Below are 15,521 nucleotides of genomic sequence, written 5' to 3'. Positions count from 1 at the left end.
CTTGAGCTCTGTAACTAAAGACGGTACCTGAGCATTTCCATACTGCACTGTAGAACAGTAGTTCTTGATGTCACTCTTGCAGGCTTCGTACAGATCCGGTTCCAAACGGATGTCCTCTGTCTGCATGAGAAAGAGTCCGTGTGGGAGAGAAATGAGAGGATTTTAAGCTGGAGATGTCAGTTTTTTTTTAAGGTTTACTTTTATTATTTTAGGTGCCAAGAACTGACCTCAGGTCAGTTTGTAAGAGTAGCAAGTGCTCTTAACCATTAAGCCATCTCTCTAGCCCCATGGAGATGTCAAATTTTTAGAGACTTGTTTGTTGACGAATGGCTTTTTTAGGTGACTGCGCACTAAGTGTCACATGGTAAAACTTCACTTGTGACTCTGTCTCATGCTTTACAACGGTGGCTGAAGTTGTTCCCTTCCCCCCCACCCCATCCTCAGTTGTTTCAGATGGGCCACTTGTACAGCAGCCACAGCCCCCAAGCTGACACACTGAGATTTAAGGGAGAGGAGGTGGAGTTCCCTTTTCTTCCTTTCTTGCTGGAGATGAAAAGTGAAGTTGTGGTTGCGATGCAGCCACCCTGCGGCCAGAGGACCAGCCTTAGGATGAAGCCAAAGGCAACTGAGTGTACAGGAAAGACCTCTGTCCTTGACGATAGTACTGACTCAGTGACTGCAGGGACTAAACTCTGAGTCTGTCCTAGTTTGGCTTCCAGTGTTGTGTGGTAAGAAATGTTCAATCACTTAAAACCACACTCAAAACAGTAAAGAAGCTAACACATGGGAAGATTTCCAACTGTCCCTACACAATGCTTCCCCGCAGCTGACTAAGCACTACAACTGTGGCTCCTGGAGGCATTACCATCTCCAGCTCCTCCACACGAAGCTGCTTGCGGCATTTGAGCGACACCCGGTGCTCCTTGGCTTCCTGCAGAGTGTCGTTGCGCACAGTGGTGCTCAGACAGATCACTACATCCACCCTGCCATGGAAGGAGAAGTGTTAAACCACCTGCAGTGGGGTGAACGCCCAAGTACTAGGCTGAAACAGGGGCAGGGGCCACACTATTTGCTCAGAGTTCATTCATAAACAGATAGCTGTGATTTTAAATGTCTTTTTTTGGTAAGTTTTGCTGTTGTTGTTTTAAATAATTCATCTGTTCCCCTTATTAACAATGGCTCAAAAAGACCAGACCCTGGATATGGCAAATAAACACTCATGTCCTTTAATTGAAAAGGTGAAGTTTCAAATTTGTAAGAGAAAAAAGTATGCCAAGATTCTTATGGATATAGCTATAGATATTATATCTACAGTCATATAACTTTTTTTTTTGAGACAGGGTTACTTTGTATAGCCTTAGCTGTCCTGGAATACACTATGTAGACCAGGTTGGCCTTGAGCCAACTGCCACTTCTGTCTGAGTGCTGGGATTAAAGGCATATGCCATTACCTCCCAGCTCTATATTCATAGAGTATATTGTTTTAATTTGTTCTTAAAATAAAAACAACAATAATAACAATCAGGGTCTCACAATATATGCCAGAATGGCCTGGACCTCATTGTCTTCTTATTTCGTCTCCTGAGTTGATATTAGAGACGTGTGCCACCCCAACTGCCCATATAATTAGTACCTATTTTCCTACTGTAGCTAATTTATCTAAGTTAACTTTGCCATAGGTATGTGAGTATAGGGAAGGTTTGTACAGTGGTTGGTACTATCCGTAGTCTAAGCCTCACTGTGGCTTTAGAACATGGCCCCACTGCATCTTCAGAAGTCAGTAGCCTGAATGATGATTATAGTTCTCTGACTGGAACAGAGGCCGCACAGAGCATATGTGATAGGACAATTCAATACTTGTTTATTAAGGGCAATGTGACCATAGCAAGAATGGTGCTCTTAACATTCACACCCTGTGAAAGGTTCATTAAAGTTACAGGAGAAAAAAAACCTGTCCAAAATGGGAACCTGGTCACAAAAGGGAAAATATGTCCTAGTAACATGGTTTTCCTCCCCTCAGAACTTGTAAGATTGGGGCAGCCGTACTGTCAAAGCTTATCAGTTTCCTCATGAAGACCTAGTGCCCAAGCGAGTCAAGCTCCACCTCCCCCCCAGAGCTCTACATCATTGAGGCCTGTGCTGCTTCTCTGCAGAAATGACACACTGTGGTGATGCTGGGAAAAGGCTGTTCCAGTTATCTCCTTTTCTGAGTGCTCCCTACACCTGACTCAGACAGATGGTCTGAGCCTAGAGAAAAAAAAAATCAAGAGTATTCCCATACTCCAGGAGCTTTTCTTTTGAGAATACCTATGGCCATGGACAAGTGTGGCTGTCAGCAGCTGTGGCCATGGTCTTGCAGACAATGCCAGTTTTATTAGACCACCAAATAGAGACACAGGAGGCCTCTGGGCCTCATACCCTACACACTCACTCAGTAGCTCAGGGAGGCTTGGGAAGCAGAACAAATCAAATCAGAGATACATACTTCTTTTTTATGTTGGGGCAAAGTTTTAACACATCCTCCTTGCAGGCCATTTTGAACTTGTAAGAGAATCGAAAATCCTTCATCTGTACCTGAAAGATGAGAAAGAAAACCAGCTCTGTTGCAAGTTACAATTAAGAACAATGAGTGACATTTCAGCCAAACAACAATCACTGAGGATGCAACTGGCTAGCATACATGAAACTGGCACTACAAAAAATACATGCCCTGGACACCAGCACCTGGGAGACAGACACAGCACAGGAAAATTAGAGGTTCAATGTCATCCTTGGTTATATAGCAAGTTTGAGGCCAGCCTGGTCATAGATCTTTCATAGTCTGCTGAGATCTCATGTCTCCCCTGTGACAGCACACTGGTCCTCCTTCCACATCTGAGCTCACCATGTCGACAGTGTTCCTCTGGCACAAACATAATTTATGCTGCTATCCCCTGAGGGTTCTGTCTTAGTGTGTTCTCTTGCAGTCCCTTCATTCCACAACCTCTGTTCTGGCTTTGATTTTCTTCCTTAAACCAGAGCTGATCATGCAGCTGTGACATATACTATACCTGCTCTGGCATCTTTTACTAGAGTCTACATGCCAGCAGGGCAAGAGTCCATTAACATAATGGAATGCAAGCATAGGGCCTACTGGCTCTGAAAAACAGTTAATAACCTCAGCTGACTGACAAGTCATCCTCTCTGAACAAAGTGCTTGCTATACCCAACTTCCTTAGCTTCTTCTTATTACCGAGAGTGTAGCCCAACCATATTGTTCAAATGGTAAGTCAAGTTGAATGATTTAAAAAGAAGAAAAAAAAAGCAGATGTGCTGTGTCGGGATTTAGTGTAGTGGAAAACTGCTTTGTAAGGTGAGGCCCTGGGTTTAATCCTCAGTACACAGTGGGAGGGAGGGAGGGAGGGAGGGAGGGAGGGAGGGAGAGAGAGGGAGAGAGAGAGAGAGAGAGAGAGAGAGAGAGAGAGAGAGGAGAGAGAGAGAACAGAGTAGGAGCAGAAGAGAGGCACCAGGGTCCAGGCACTGACGCACACCCCCCACACAGCACTACAGATGCCCGCGATATAGTACCACTTAACGTGAGCATTACAGGCAGAGCAGGAGCTGCTGTCCCTCTGTCCCTCTGTCCCTCTGTCTCTATCCCTCCTGTAATGAATGTTTCCTAGGGTCAGGCCTCATTTCACTACATTTCACTATATGCTAATCTGTTGAGAAAAGTCCCATTTACTGAGAAGTTCGGGAAGAGGAGAGCTGCGTGGCTGCTGTAAGGCAGGAGACGGGTATCCCGCGGTTGCCACAGCAGCCGAGACAGGAAGGGCACTGACCAGCTGGAAGTGAGTGACGCCAATAGCACACTTCTCATTCATGTCCTTCTGGTGCTTGTTCTGGATCAGACACTCCATCAGGTCCCCAGAGTCGATCTGGTTGTCTGCCACATCCTGGGGAAGAGAGCACACATGTACACTTTACATGTCGCAATTAACAATACAATCTATAGTGCCATCCATGAAAATGTGAATAGGAGTGACCCTCAAAGTCTTCAAAATCAAGATACGTCATAATTTTTTTAAAACCAAACCTGTGAAATCAGGAAAGAGTGCAATTCAGCAGAATAAAATTCATGAAGCAAGAATACCCTCGGTGAGAGCTATCTCGCTATTTCCTTGTATAATGCCAGCAGCGGTTTCAGGGATGATCCCTATCTGTCAGATCTTAAAGGTTACTAAATGTACTTCCCTCCTACAATCTAGGAAAGGGTGAGTAAGAAACAAGTGAGGGAGTCCCTCAGCTCCAAGGTATAATGGACACAGTTAGTAGTTACTCCCAGTGCTAATAGTTCCTGAGAAGCAACTCAGCCACACCCTGGAGTTTCCCTCTTGTATCTTTTCTCATAAAGTCACCTCATCCACTGCTGCTAGCCACACATTGCTCCAGTACAGAGTGCTACCAACTGCTGGAATTAAGTTCTAAAATCAAACAGGGTTCCTGGATGTTGGCCTCTCCCTTGATTTTGTTTACAGTTCCGAATTTTACTTGCTAAAGCTGGTTATACATTCAACAGCAAAGTATGCTGAAGACAGAGATGAACCCACACCCTTGGGGCCCAAAGTCCCATTAAATTAGATTCTGTTAGCAACCCTTGTTGCTACAGACATCACTTACATGGCAAAAGTTCTGAATTATAGGCTCACAGGCTCTCATCAGCAAAGCTTCTATTTGTATATCCTGTAGAAGATAAAATAGATCAATTATTCTGCTATACAAAGGCCAGGGATGAGGAGGCTATAGGTGTCTCTGTGTGTATCCCTGTCTTAACTATGTAGCTGCAGTTAGAACTCAGAGATCCACTCGCCTCTGCCTGAGTGCTGGCATGAAAGTGCCTGGCAGGCAGATTCTTCATCACCTTGAACAACTGAAGAGGCAGAATTAAGAACGGGGAGATGAAATACTTGGCAATAATATTAGAGCATGCAAGTTCTCTAGAGTTTTTATGATCTCTCTATTTCTGAACAGTACTGTCTATACTTATTAGGCCTTTTAATCTCATGTTTTATATTTTAGTAGGTTTCAGGGTATAAGAGGGATAAACATGTGTTTAATCTTTCATGTATAACTGGAAGTCCCAAGACTTTATTAAGCATAGAAATAGTACCAAATGACCCCACTAAAATAGCCTCAGATTAAAGAGACTATGGCTGCTTAGATTGCTTTTAAATGTGATTCAGACCTGAAGTGCAGGAGCTATCTTTTCTCAAGTGAGAAAGCTCTAATACATGATAACTTTGAAGAAAAAGACCAAAGAGCTAACTTCTGTATGGCTGTGATAGAGGGGTCAGGCCTCAGCACAACGGATGACTACTTTCTTCTTCTCCTTCACATCCCTTTTGTTTCTTTTGTCGTTTTTGTTTGTTTGTTTTGTTTTGACAAAATTTCTCTGTAACAATCCTGGCTGTCCTAGAACTTGCTCTGTAGACAAGGCTGCCCTCAAACTCAGAAATCCACCTGCATCTGCTTCCCAAGGGCTGGGATTAAACTGACAAGAAAATGTTCTCTCATTTTGTTCTCATGGGAACAAAAGTGCTAAGTAATGCAGGCAGCCCCTCTTCTCTAGGGAGCTGCTCACTACTTACCTCAGACTCTAACTCGGTGAGGTTGCCCACGATGTCTCTGCATTCCACAGCTAAGTCATCCAGATGGTCCTGAAGGCACTCAAGCTCCTGAACATAAAAGGCAAGCCCTTCAGTCACGAAAGTCAACAGGGGAAGTGGGACTCTCTGCTTCCTTTGTACTCATCTTCCCTTTAAAACTCCCTCAGTAAACTGAACACAAAGGCTTCATATGACTGTAAAATTAAGGTGTAACATGTTCCTTGATGTAACCTAGGGGTTGAGGGCCAAGTGGTACAATAAGTCATGCAAATTCAGAAAGCCCAATGGGAATTATTCAGCTATCTTCAAACTATAAATCCCAGCCTATAAACTTTAGCAGGCTATTTTTTAAAAAATTACGTGTAAGAATGTTTTGCCTGCACATATGTCTATGTGCCACGTGTACACAAGTGATAAAAATGATACTCAACAGCCAATACCCTTGGTAAGTAATTATGGTGCTTCTTTAAAATGTCCAACTCCAACGCAACAATTTCTTGGTATCTCTGTGTGTGACTCAGTAATTAGTGTTGTTTATAGAGGCTTAGGTACAGGCTTATTTATAGAAGCATGGTCTATACTACTTGCAAGGTCCTGGAGTGGCCAGGCCCAGCTCCTGAGGACAGCCAATTGCCAGGCCTCATCCTCTCAGAATACAGCCAAGCCCAAAATCAGGAAACAAAATGGTACCAATCCCAGGCCACCCTAGAAAGCTCTACCCTCAAGAATCCTTATAGAAAGCCCGTCTCCAGCTCAGGTCTTTGTTGCTTCTCTCCCTAGTACAGGCAGCCACCGTCCTATATTTTTCCCTATATAACCTGTGTGAGATTTGTTGTGTGGTGTAATTTTGTGGTATTCCCTGGAGCTTGACTGCTAGGATACCTTAACACTAGTGAATAAAATTTCACAGCTGGATGCAGTGGCACACACTTTTAATCTCAGCACTCAGATAAGCAGAGGCAGAAAAATTTTCTTCATGGTCATCTACTGACTATAATCTTCAGGGAAGGGTAGGGTCTTGTGTCCTTTCCCCACTACATGCATGTGTAGGTATAACATACATGTAGAGGTGTGTGTGCACAACATGCACACGGAGACCAGATGTCAACTTTGGGTGTTGTTCCTTAGTAACTGTCCAACCTGTTTGTGAGAGCAGGTTTCTCACTGGGATGTGGGGGATTGCCAATTTGGTTAGGTTGGTTTCACAGTGAGCTCCAGGGACCTGCCTGTTTCTCTTTCCCAGGTGCTGCTGTTATAAGAAAGAGCCCCCTCACCCTGCTTTCTCTTGAGCGCTGAGTATCAAACCTATGTTTGTACAATAAGCACTTTACCAATCTGGCTGTCTGTCTAGTCCCTGTTGTGTGAAACAACATTTCATGAAGCCCAGCTGGCTCCAAATTCTCTATGTAGCCGAGGACTATCTCTTCCTGTTTTTGTTTTTTGAGACAGGATCTAACTGCCTAATGTAGAGCAGGCTGTCCTCAAACTCAAAGATCTGCCTGCCTCTCTTCCTGAGTGCTGAGATTAAAGGTGTGAACCATGCCTGGCTGTCAAAGCTATCTTTGAACTGATCCTCCTGCATCCAATTCCCCAGCGCTCTGAGACTTAATAATCTCATGTGCTACCATGTCTAGCTATATGTGACTTTGAAAATTCCAGAAGGGGTCTGTCACGGTATAAATGGAAGCCCAGAGGCCTAAGTTCAGTCCCGATTCTAATGTTAGGGTCTTTCTAGCAAGTACCTGCTCTTCACTGATTACCTTGCTTCATGAGGAAGACTACTGCCTTGTTCATAACTTCCAGTAACACTTAACCCCAAACCAAACACACAGCCTTAGAGACCAATCACAGAAGGCACATAAGTATTGAGGCTACTCTTTTCTGGTTTATTCTTTGTGGAAAGGTTATAATGAAATAAATTCTTACTTAGAATTAGTTTTGAGTTTTTAATAAGGAAGTTTTCTTCTCTGAGTCTCAATTTGATCAACTAAGTAGAAAAATACCTCCATTTCCATGTATCTTGTAGGCTGTTTTAGGGCAAGCACATTATCTACTGGTATATATCAGACACATACGAATACTTATACCTGCTATTACAAAAGGATTTAATGTAACCTATACCTGTTAGAAAATGAATTAAAAAAATAAAAAATAATGAATTAAAACTGAGTCACAATGAGGAAAGGGAGATATGCTAAGGAAGATGGGATGTCCAGCACCAACACTGCCTACCACAACATCTGACATTTCCGCCAGAGCAGGACATGTTTTGGTTCTAAGATTTCTTCCATTTTAAAAATTTTTAGATTTTAGTTTAAATATGTAAGTGTTTTTTCTGAATGTCATGTATTTGCAACATGTGCATTTCTAGGCCTGCAAAAGTCAGAAGAAAGGAATCAGGACCCCTGGAACTGGAGTTACAGATAGTTGTGAGCCAGCATGTAGGTGCTGGGAACTGAACTGGGTCCTTTTCAAGAGCAAAAAGTGCTCTTAACCTCTGAGTCATCGTCTTAGACTCTTTCGCTCTAAGCTTTAAATAAAGAGGTAAAATAATCAACTGTAAATATCCAGAAACCATAACATTAAAACATATGAAAATTGTTTATTGTCTGGCATGTTCTTTGATTATCTGGGTTTCTTGTCTTCCTTGTTCCTGGACTATCTGCATCTATTGTATTGCTAGTTCCTCAACCTAGGACTGACCTTAATACTTGCATGTAATTTAAACAGTATAAAGGCAAAAAAGGAGAAGGAGGGATGGGATCAGGGATTAATGGGTGGGGGGAATGGGGAAGGGGGATGGCATCTGAAATGTAAATAAATAAAATATTGAATTAAAAAAACATATGAAAAAATGTAGTTATTCTTAGATATAAAAACAAAAAACTCTGGTGGGTTTCTTCTGGAAAGAACACTAAAGATATAACAAATCCCACCAGCAAGCACTGTGCTGGCCGTCATGGGGACTTTAGGAAAAGCAGGTGGAAGCCATTACCGACCTGGCCAGTCTCTGTCTTCTCACTGCACCACTTCCCGAGGTCTATCAGGCACTTGTCCTGGAGGGAAGGGTCCAGCTTAACATCCATGGCACGCTGGTGCAGGATCCTCTGGACTTCAGCTCGGCATTCTCGTGAGAGCTACAGAGAGAGAATGAGCAAGAGACTTTAAAGGTAACAGAAATAAATACATGAAGCTCCTAGGCAGAGAAAACTAATAAATAACCAGGCTTGTAGTTTACCCCTTAAACTTTGACCAAACCAAATGATATCTTCTAGGACAGAAACTAAATGCATTAGGAAGCTGCTAGAATAGAAACTCTACTCTACAAGAAGTTTGTTCTAAGTCAGCATTTTCACTAACCATTCAAACAAAGGTGTCCTTTTTTGAAAATATCCTGAAAACAAGTGAACTAGATCTGTTCAAAGTAGGGTTTTGTTTAAGCAACCTAGGTTCTCTATGAGTATGGATAAAACATTAGATCTGACTCAGGCAAGATTTACACATCCATGCTGCGTGCAGGAAACAACAGATGATGAGTTATTACATACAGTTGGGGCTGTGTATAATACAGGTGAATTACATGGAATGAGCAGAGGGTGAGTCAGGTGAAAACTGATCTCTTGGAAGCTCATAGAAAAGGTGTTACAGTACAGCCAGCTTCTCATTCTAAAACACACCTACCTGAGGTAGAGTCATAGACATAATTCATTAATAAGTATGGGGCTTCATTTTACTTTTTTTAACTATATCCATTTATTTCTTACTTATCTGTGACTGTGAGTATAGTAGCTGTACAAGTGTGTGTGGACAACAGAGGACAACTTTCAGATGTCAAGCACATTACCCACTGAATCCGGCCCAACGAGTTCCCTTTCAGAGTCACAGAATATTTTGACAGTATTTGTACAACACTGTGAATGTATAAATGTCATTGAATTTTTTCCTTAAAAAGATTAATTTTATGCTCTGTGAATTTTAGTTCAATTCTTTAAAACGTATTTGTTTTATATATAGCTAGCAAAAAGGGTGTGGAGAGATGGCTTAGTGGGTAAAGGTGACCTCTACTGAGCTCAGTGATCCCTGGAACTTACATGATGGAAGAAGAAACAAACTTCTCCAAGTTTCTTCTGGCTTCTAAATGCATACTATGACGTGTGTGTGTGTGTGTGTGTGTGTGTGTGTGTGTGTGTGTATACACAAAATAATAATGCAATAAAAAAAATTTAGTAGTTAAGAGTATTAACTACCCTTGCAGAGGTCCTGAGCTCAATTCCCAGCAACCACATGGTGGCTCACAACCATCTGTAATGGGTTCTGATGCCCTCTTCTGGTGTGTGTCTGAAGACAGCTATTGTGTACTAACATACATAAAATGAATCTCAAAAATAATAATAAGGCTGGGCAGTTGTGGGGCATGCCTTTAGTCCCAGCACTTGGGAGGCAGAGGCAGGCGGATTTCTGAGTTTGAGGCCAGCCTGGTCTACAGAGTGAGTTCCAGGACAGCCAGGGCTATAAAGAGAAACCCTGTCTCGAAAAACAAAAACAAAACAAAAAAACAAATAATAATAATAATGATAATAATAATAATAAAATTCTGAAAAGTTAGCATAAGGGATTTGATTCTTTCTTTCCAAGGGAAAGAACTTCCTACAAGAGATACTAGGATATAGGAGCATTTGGTATGACAGAATAAAAACTGAGCTGGGCAGTTCGAGCTCACACCTTTATTCCTAGCACTTGGAAGGCAAAAGCATGTGGATCTCTGTGAGCTGAGGGCTAGCCTAGTCTGCAAAGCTAGTTCCTGGACATCCAGGGCTAAAGACAGAAATCCTGTTTCAAGAAACACACATAAACACACATAAACACACACACACACACACACATAAACACACACACACACACACAGAGAGAGAGAGAGAGAGAGAGAGAGAGAGAGAGAGAGAGAGAGAGAGAGAGAGAAAGAATAAAAATATAAGAATTTGGTAGTCAGGCTTTTAGCTATCTATTATAGTATATTTTCTAATTGTACCTCCTGAATCTGAATCCTAGACACTTAGACTAGGATCAGAAGAGATATCTGTATTCAGGTATATAGAACATGGCTACATCTGTAACATATGCAGAAATAAAATTCAGTAAGATTTCGAAATGAGTCAGGCAGTGGCGGCGCATGCCTTTAATCCCAGCACTTAGGAGGCAGAGGCAGGCGGATTTCTGAGTTCGAGGCCAGCCTGGTCTACAGAGTGAGTTCCAAGACAGCCCGGGCTATACAGAGAAACCCTGTCTTGAAAAACAAAAAAACAAACACACACACACACACACACACAAAGATTTCAAAATGAGACATAGCAGCATGTCTAGGTGGCACCAGAAGACAAAATGTTCACACAAATATCTTAAAGGGTAGCAACTGGGGCAAGGAGATGCCAAGAAGCTTCTACTCCAACTAGTCCATTGCCAGAGAAGTCTCATCAATATAAAGCATTTGTGTTTTGCTGCCAAAGGTGTAGAAGCCTAAAGAACCATTTGTATCCAAGCTAAAAGCTTCTAATGGATCTTTAAAGCTAAATAAAGTTAGAACAGCAGAATTTAATTGTCCATTTGTAATTTGGATTTTGAAAATTTAAAGAGAAAGCCCAGGACTGTTTCCCCACATCCTTCGTTTAGAGCAAAACCAAACCAACACACAGGAGAGAAGCTGGTGGCACAGCTATACTGGCAGGGATCTCACCGAAGGACTGCATTTCTAGTAGGAGAGCATCCTCCCATCCTACCACATATACCTGCAAGGCCTCCTTGTGATGACAGAAACCAGAACAGGTAGGAAACTAATGATAGTGGGAAGAACCAAGGGTGATGGCATACCCTCCTTCCTTGCTCTTCTGTGCGGTAGGCATGTCTGTACAGGCAAGAAAATACAGCTCCAGGAGGCATAAGTTCACTGGTCTCATTCCAACCATGGGTATGGCAAAGGCGGGAAGCATCTCCCTGGCATTTTCGGTATAAAACAGGGTCCAACCTAGAAGGTTAAGAGTTAAAAGAGAAGCACGACTTTCCGTGTTTTCCTTCTCATACATTCTAAGGGTTTTTGCTGGCTTCCCCGACCCTCCTTTCAGACAAGGTCCTATATGATTCAGGCTGGCTTTAAAGCTGCTCTGTAGCTAAGGATGAGCTCTTGGTCCTCCTGTCTTCACTTCCTAAACTGAGATTACAGGCATAAGCAGGCACACCTCACTCTGAATGCTGCTCATGACACAATAGTCAATGTATAGAAATCTTCATAAAGAAAATGGACTCTTCCTCAAAGACCCTAAGGTACCCACTGTTACTGTAAGACTTAGCAGGCCCAGACAGCAGACAGTAAAACTAGGTTTGCTGCTAGCCCAGGAAATTCACACTGCAATGCAACTCTATCTGATATACCAGCTTCAACAAGATCAGAAATGATAGGAACGCCTCCTACTCACGACACTCTCAACAACAAAACCAATCTTTCAATCTTCTTAAGGAAGATAAAGTGGTGGTTTCTTCAATTAACCTGAAAATTGCTTATGAAGTTATAAAACATTTAATTCTGAATCATCTGAGGACATGATCATGTATTGAACCTGCTTGTTTTCTCTAAATCACACTAAGGAACACCTGATTCTGTTCACATTTTATTACAAACTGTAGGGGGAACTATTTTTTTTTTTTACTTTTCAGCACATCTTTATTAAGTAAGCACTATGTCACAGTGCTGGGAGTGCTGGTTTGCAACAAGTGAGATTTTCCTAGGGCTCCACAGGGGGAACTATTTAATGGAAGGAGAGAAGCTAACATTAAGCTTTTATGAGATTATGAAGTGCGTTTTTGATCACATGAGAAAGAGTAAGGGAGGAGGAGAAATCAGTCTTGACTAGGAAGAAGTGTAGTAAACTCAAGTTATTCCAGTTCAGATAGCTTGAGGAAGCTCAGGAAAGCAATCATCCAGTTTCCTTTGATTCCTTTCCATACCCATTTATTTGTTTGAAACAGGGTCTTGCTATGTAGTCATGGGCTGTCTTGAACTTGCAATACTCTTACTTCAGCCCTCAATATACAGATATGCACTCATATGCCATAATGCCTTCCAGACTAATCTATAAAAACACATGAAACCTCAAGTAACCTTTTTCCACTGACACGTCAATAAAATAGAAATTAATCATCACAAAAGAGTAAAGACTATAGTATATTGACTTAAACTAGTTAACAGGAAGCAGCTTATGGGAAGTAGAAAAACAGTGGAGCCCAGTGTTGGCAGCACTGGATATGGAAAAGAGAACTGAGTCCAGAAGAGGAGGTATCACTCCAATAAAAACAGTGATTCTGACTGTCAGAGCACACTCCTAGTTCCTTTCTTTTTATTTTGCTAACAGGGTAAGACAAATTGTCATATGTAATGTCATCATTTTAGAGTCAGAGTTGAAGATTCTCTTGCTGTCTATAGAAGTACCATGGCTCTGTCAACAGATATTTGTGTTATAAGAAACTGTTTTGAGTTCAACTTCCAAAGTAGTGATGAACAGGGATGCTTGGTACAAGCTGGAAGTGGGTTGACTCTGCTTTTAGATACTGCTCTAGAAGCAGTAAGAATAGGTTTTCTGGAGGTTGGACATAGTTAGCTACTCATGAATTTGGAAAGAATTTGTTAATTTGTTACTTATTATTATAAACTATAGAAGTGGGGTATGGGGACAAAGCTTAGTAAAGGAGTGTATTCTCTACAAGTATGAAGCCCTGGGTTTAAAAACTTGTGTGGACTGGTGAGATGGTTCGGTGGATAAAGCACTTTATGGTTTAAGCCTGGTGATACTAGTTTTATTCTCAGAACCTATTTAAGAGTGGAGGGAAGAGAACAGACTTCACAAAGTTGTCCTCTGACTCCCAACTGCTCACTGTGGCAAACAGACACATATAATACATATGTACACACTGATAAACTATTAAATTCTTGCCCATACACACACCCATTCTTCTGATATTGACTACACAAGGGAACAGAATGAGGCAGTGCCTTCCACTGGTTTTAAAATACTCACTTCCAATCCCGAGAGATGAAATACTGTAGCTCTAAGAGACGGTGTTCACAGTCTTCCACCATTTTCTCTGTGTATAAATGTTCCATCAGACATGAGAGAATCCTGGTCATTAAAGAGGTAAATTGTAATAAAGAAGTGTTTTGGCCACAGGCTTTAGAACTCATTTCAATACGCATTCCCCAGGGTGATAGGATTTATTTTTCTGAGAATCACACAAATTAACTGATCTTGTCAGTAACTATTTCTCCTAACAGTTTTAAGTCATTTTGGACTTCAAACTCTGCACACATAAGATCTGTGTAGCAGCTTTATTTTTATTTAGTATGAAAACATTCCAACATATACAAGAGTAGAGAATAGTGTACTGGCCACTTCTGTTCTCCAGAGCTATCGTGAACCCATAACTAAATGTTTTGGTTTTTTTTGTAAAGATTTATTTATTTATATGAGTACACTGTAGCTATCTTTAGACAAAACAGAAGAGGGCATCAGATGGTTGTGAGCCACCATGTGGTTGCTGGAAATTGAACTCAGGACCTCTGGAAGAGCAGACAGTCCTCTTAACCACTGAGCAATCTCTCCAGCCCCTACTAAATGTGTTTTAACTCAGAGTCTTTTGCTGATATTTGAAACAAACCTCAGTAAATACTTCAGCCTATTTCTCTAAAACTTGAGATCATTGTCATATCAAAAGTAACAATAAAAAGGGAAATACATCATATAAAATAAAAACCTAGGCCAGGTAGTAGTGATACATGCTTTTAATCCTAGTACTTGGGAAACAGAGGTAGGAGGATCTCCATCCAAGTTTAAGGCCAGCCTGGTCTATAGAGTGAGTTTCAGGATAGCCAGGGCTACACAGAGAAACTCTGTCTTGAAAAACAAACAAACAAACAAACAAACATAATCTTGTTGTCCTCACATCGTGAATTTTTTCAACTATCTTATGTCTTGTTCAAATCAAGACTCAACAAAGAGCTATACACATTGTATTTAATCAAAGCTGGCAGAGATGGAGAGATGTGTTAGTGTTTAAGAACACTGACTGTTCTTCAACAGGATTCAGTTCAATTCCCAGCACCCCCTTTACTGTTCTGGTTCCAGAAAATCTGACACCCTTTTCTGGCTACCGTGTGTCACCAGGCAAGTAAGCAGTACATAGACACACATGCAGGGAAAATACCCAAACATGTAAAATGAATCTCCTTCTCTTCCCCTATCCCTCTTCTGGTTGCCATGGTTATACTATAAACATTCTGTCTATGCTCATCTACCTCCTTTACCAACATAAAAACCTTAAGCTGCCAGGCGTAGTGATGCACACCTTTTATCTCATCACTTGGGAGGCAGAGGCAGGCAGGTCTTTGAGTTCGAGGCCAGCCTGGTCTACAAAGTGAGTTCCAAGACAGCCAGGGCTACACAGAGAAATGTGTCTCGGAAAACAAACAAACAAACAAACAAACAAAAATGAGAAAGACAGAGTGCCAAGTGTCACTTTATCCTGATACTCTGAGAGTCTCTGCATTAGAGGAGGTTACTCAATGACTAATAGAGAGGTCCACATATGCCCAGTCACTGTCAACAAACACCATCACTGTTCTGGGTTTTGGCCTCTCTATATCATGGGTAAGGCAGGTCAGAAGTCTCAATCTCAATATTAGTTTTAGCCAAAGTTTTATGTGTACCCATGATCAACAAAATTTTAGTCAAGATGTTAAACTACTCAAAAGCCATTCGAGGGCATGCTCTCTGTGTTGGCAAATAAAATACAATGTGGGTAGTGAACCTACATCGGGTCTCCAGACCGTACGTG

General features: G+C 41.6%; 1 protein-coding gene across 1 annotated transcript in view; it reads right to left on the bottom strand.

The window, feature by feature from the left end:
- Positions 1 to 15,521, bottom strand: part of Glg1 (golgi glycoprotein 1) — a 105,895-nt gene that overhangs the window by 14,728 nt on the left and 75,646 nt on the right. Inside the window, exons 10-18 of the mRNA XM_028768519.1 lie at positions 13,709 to 13,810; positions 11,511 to 11,664; positions 8,645 to 8,782; positions 5,628 to 5,714; positions 4,660 to 4,722; positions 3,822 to 3,935; positions 2,486 to 2,574; positions 866 to 983; positions 28 to 120 (exon numbers count right to left, since the gene is read on the bottom strand). Coding sequence (XP_028624352.1) covers positions 28 to 120; positions 866 to 983; positions 2,486 to 2,574; positions 3,822 to 3,935; positions 4,660 to 4,722; positions 5,628 to 5,714; positions 8,645 to 8,782; positions 11,511 to 11,664; positions 13,709 to 13,810 — 958 coding nt within the window. The remainder of the gene's footprint in view (positions 1 to 27; positions 121 to 865; positions 984 to 2,485; positions 2,575 to 3,821; positions 3,936 to 4,659; positions 4,723 to 5,627; positions 5,715 to 8,644; positions 8,783 to 11,510; positions 11,665 to 13,708; positions 13,811 to 15,521) is intronic.

Source organism: Grammomys surdaster, unplaced genomic scaffold, assembly GCF_004785775.1.
Source record: "Grammomys surdaster isolate TR1022 unplaced genomic scaffold, NIH_TR_1.0 187, whole genome shotgun sequence".
In the NCBI taxonomy this organism is placed as follows: Eukaryota; Metazoa; Chordata; class Mammalia; order Rodentia; family Muridae; genus Grammomys; species Grammomys surdaster.
The sequence above is the reverse complement of the archived record's forward strand: the minus strand, read 5'-3'. Positions and strand labels throughout refer to the sequence as shown.